General features: G+C 40.1%; 1 protein-coding gene across 2 annotated transcripts; it reads left to right on the top strand.

Moving 5' to 3' along the window:
• LOC111466593 lies at positions 1–2,479 on the top strand. 2 transcript variants are annotated; one of them, XM_023111317.1, is made up of 5 exons: positions 1–600; positions 953–1,171; positions 1,617–1,712; positions 1,905–2,006; positions 2,090–2,479. In XM_023111317.1, the coding sequence occupies exons 1-5, from the start codon at positions 55–57 to the stop codon at positions 2,294–2,296; spliced, it is 1,170 nt and encodes a 389-aa protein (XP_022967085.1). In that variant the 5' UTR covers positions 1–54; the 3' UTR covers positions 2,297–2,479. The 2 variants fall into 2 exon arrangements, with proteins under 2 accessions (XP_022967085.1, XP_022967086.1); XM_023111318.1 differs by having other exon boundaries at positions 953–1,120.
• The last annotated feature ends 1,056 nt before the right edge of the window (positions 2,480–3,535 follow it).

Consider the following 3,535-nt stretch of genomic DNA (forward strand, 5'->3'; position numbering starts at 1 on the left):
CCTAAAAATGCGCTGAATCAATCTTTCTTCTTCAAGATCTCGAGCTTTTCATCCATGGCGAAAGTCATCAATCCTTCTTCGCGCTACAGTTCGTACGATGTGCGGTCTTCCAATTCCTCGCATTTCTCCGATCCTTCTTCTTCCTCTGAGTTCAAGCTCAAGTCTCCTATGAAGGCGGATTCGTCGTCTTCGCGCACTATTGTTAAGAGCAAGGCGGTTGATCTGGCTAGGGCTAAGACGAAGCCGTTGGATCAGAATTTGACGGCGATGGTGAAGAAATTCATGGAGAAGCGATCTGGTTTGAAGCCGAAGACGGTGAAGCATGCGACTGGGTTGGTGATTCCGTCGGATTTGATTGCGGAGGATCTGAAGAAGACGGCGAGGAAGGGAACGAACTTCGGTGGGCTGCATAAGAAGCTGTTTGGGAAGGGAATGGTGGAGAAGAAGGAGAAGGAGGTGAAGGCGTTGACTGAGGTGAAAGGGAATACAAGGACATTGGCGATGGTGCTGAGGAGTGAAAGAGAGCTTTTGAGTTTGAATAAGGAACAAGAACTGGAGATCACCGAGCTCAAATTAGTCCTAGAGGAGAAGTATGGAGAGGTCAGAAGTAGGATTATCTCTACTTTTTACATTAAACTTCCAATTCTACTCGATCATCTCTTAGAGTAAGAACAATACACTTTTAGTTAATTTTTCAGTTTTTTAAATGAAACTTTGACGTGATTGGTTGCATTTTTTTGATGTCTTTACTAGATTTTTATGTTTTCATTATGAAGTTTGGATGTTTTTCAACCTGATTGATTTTATGCTGAGGTTTGAACATTATAATGGTTGGATTTCTGCATTTATATAATTGGATTATTTTTAAAGATTTGTGAGCAGTGAATTATGGGGTAGTAATCGTCTACACATGGTTTGTTAACAGAACATTGTTGCTCATTGTTGTTATCAGATTGAGAAGTTGAAAGATTTATGTTTGAAGCAAAGAGAAGAAATAAAGTCACTGAAGAATGCAATATTGTTCCCAGATGTTATGAACTCTCAGCTTCAAGGCATCCTAGAAAAGCAGGACTCAGAGTTGAAGCAAGCCAAACAAATCATCCCCACTCTACAAAAGCAGGTCACTACTCTCACTGGCCAGCTTTATTCCCTTGCAGAGGACCTTGCCGAGGTATGAAAGAACGCATTGTTAAGTTGAACCTAATGATTTTAACCGTAGATGTCACAACTGGTTAGGAATCATGACTCTCCACAATGGTATGATATTGTCCACTTTGAGCATAAGCTCTCATGGCTTTGCTTTGGGCTCCCTCAAAAGACCTCATACCAATGGAGATGTATTCCTTGCTAATAAACCCATGAGCATTCCCTAAATTAGCCAAGGTGGGACTCCCCCAACAATGCTCGACACAACTTAGGTCTAGACCTTGAAAGCTTTTATTTCTTTGATATGAACTATGAAATTACAGCTTAAAACACAGCCTCAAATGAAATTTGGACACGCCGTGTTATGTTTCTGGTACCGACTAGCTTTTATTGAATAGGTATTCACTGCTATTTCGAAGGTGAGTTGATGGATTTAACTGATAGAACGACTGGCATTTTATTTTGGGCAGGTGAAGGCGGATAAGTATTCAGGAAAGGGCTGGTTACAAGGTAGCAGTTCCCCTCACACACCAACATATGATCACGAGGATGCTTCTAACCCTTTAGTAAGCACTGAAGATATCCTTGGATCTCATGTTCATCTTTTTAGTGTTGATATGTATTAATCCTGAATATAAGAGGTTAGAAAGACAACAATGCGAGCCCTCATTATTAAAATCATCTAGGACTCTGCCTCACCAAAACAGTCCATTCATCAACTAGATGCAAATCACTCATCCAGCATTTATGTAATTCAGGAGTTCAGTGCCTGTGATCCAACGTCCCCTAGCCGTCCAGATGACTATTTGCTGAAGGATGTGAATCCCTGTCTAACACCCTATTATGCAACTAAATCCAAGGTATAACTGCCTATCTCTGCCATTAATTTCTCACTTCACGAGTGTTCATTCAGTAATGTAATTAATTGAACTCATTCCTACAGGACTTTGAGGCAATGGGATATGATTCTCCGCGAGATGAAATTTTATCCCATAACAGAATGGAATCTGATTTTACATCATGTTCCAGGAAATTGTCCAAAAGTTCTGATTGCAGACAGAATTCCAACAAAGCAAAGACTACAAAAACAGCTCGAAGATCCGACGAGGCCAAGTACACGTATGGAAAGCCTATGCATAAATTTTACTGAACCTCATTTTTTTTCCAGTTGTAGTTCACATTCTTCATCCTTCTACATAATTTTTTTGCCATCGCCTACTATCACTGTATGAACCAATAGAGCTTTAGGGGGAGTAATACCATTGTGTACATGCTACATTTGAAAAGCTCATCAATAATCGTAAATGGTTCTCGTTCTTTGAGAATGTTACTATTTTGCATTCAAGCTAAGATCTACACAGTAGCCTGTGTGCCTGAGCCAATGTTCCATTAGTATTAAGATTGTGTGTTTTACTTTACACCTTAATATTTTCTTTCAAGATGACACTAACAAGTGGATGAACAGCTAGAAGGATATTTCAGACTCAACTTTTGAAGGTGCATATCCCATTTCATAAAATCAGGAGGCGGTGATTTAGCCAGCAGCAACCGAATCAGGTTCTAATTTTCATCCAAGTAGTTGTATTGAAGTACTAGTGTGCCATATACAGGCACACTAGTACAAACAGGCAAACTTGTACCAAATTGGGATTGGTTTTATTTTTTAAGCAATCAAACAGGCATTCTAAACTTTGATTTAGGACTTCCGTGTTGCCTACTTAGGGCCCATGAAAATTAGGAGATTGAGGTTGTGCATAGTGGGGAGCCTGCCTTCCACTGTGCTAGTCTAGAATGACATAGGGATAGTCAGCTTGTTGGGTGCCATTATGGGAGCATCCGGCTAGTGCTTAGTAGTAGGCATGTGTGGAGTAACATGGTGACCTGAGAGGCTACCTATAGAGAGCACGGGCTTCTCCATACCTACTAGATCTACCCTAGAGCCTGAGATAGATGAGGGTGGCCTGACTCATCCACAAATAGTTTGATGGAAGCCGAATGTGAAAATAGGTAGATTATGAAACCCTAAGTGGGTGAGCTTACCCCTTAGACTTGGTGTATTTAGGGTATGAGACTTGATGAGCTTGATGAGAAAAAACTTAGAAAATTCTAATGAGAAGATGTGATGAGAGATTATAAGTAGGTTGCTTACTTAGTAGTTTTATACTTTTGCTACTATTTGTTTTTAGGATGGTTCATAGATGGTCGATTGTGGGTGAAAGCGTGCAGGCCGAGTGGCTGCAGAGGGGGGACCCTTAGATCCATGTCTGAGTGTTTTACTTCTCAGTTATTGAAACCCTGTTATTTTATTAACTGTTTTGTATTTATGACTTGCATAGAATATGTTTGTAAACTTTGATTTTGAATTATCTAATTGTGTCTTGTTTGAAAT

Source organism: Cucurbita maxima, unplaced genomic scaffold, assembly GCF_002738345.1.
Source record: "Cucurbita maxima cultivar Rimu unplaced genomic scaffold, Cmax_1.0 Cma_Scf00031, whole genome shotgun sequence".
In the NCBI taxonomy this organism is placed as follows: Eukaryota; Viridiplantae; Streptophyta; class Magnoliopsida; order Cucurbitales; family Cucurbitaceae; genus Cucurbita; species Cucurbita maxima.

What these genes read in the sequence shown, in the direction of transcription:
- LOC111466593 (XM_023111317.1), top strand. Translation starts at nt 55, where the DNA reads ATGGCGAAAGTCATCAATCCTTCTTCGCGCTACAGTTCGTACGATGTG. An exon ending in TAGAGGAGAAGTATGGAGAG is followed by an intron (nt 601 to 952) that starts GTCAGAAGTAGG and finishes TGTTGTTATCAG; the next exon opens with ATTGAGAAGTTGAAAGATTT. An exon ending in ATTATGCAACTAAATCCAAG is followed by an intron (nt 2,007 to 2,089) that starts GTATAACTGCCT and finishes TCATTCCTACAG; the next exon opens with GACTTTGAGGCAATGGGATA.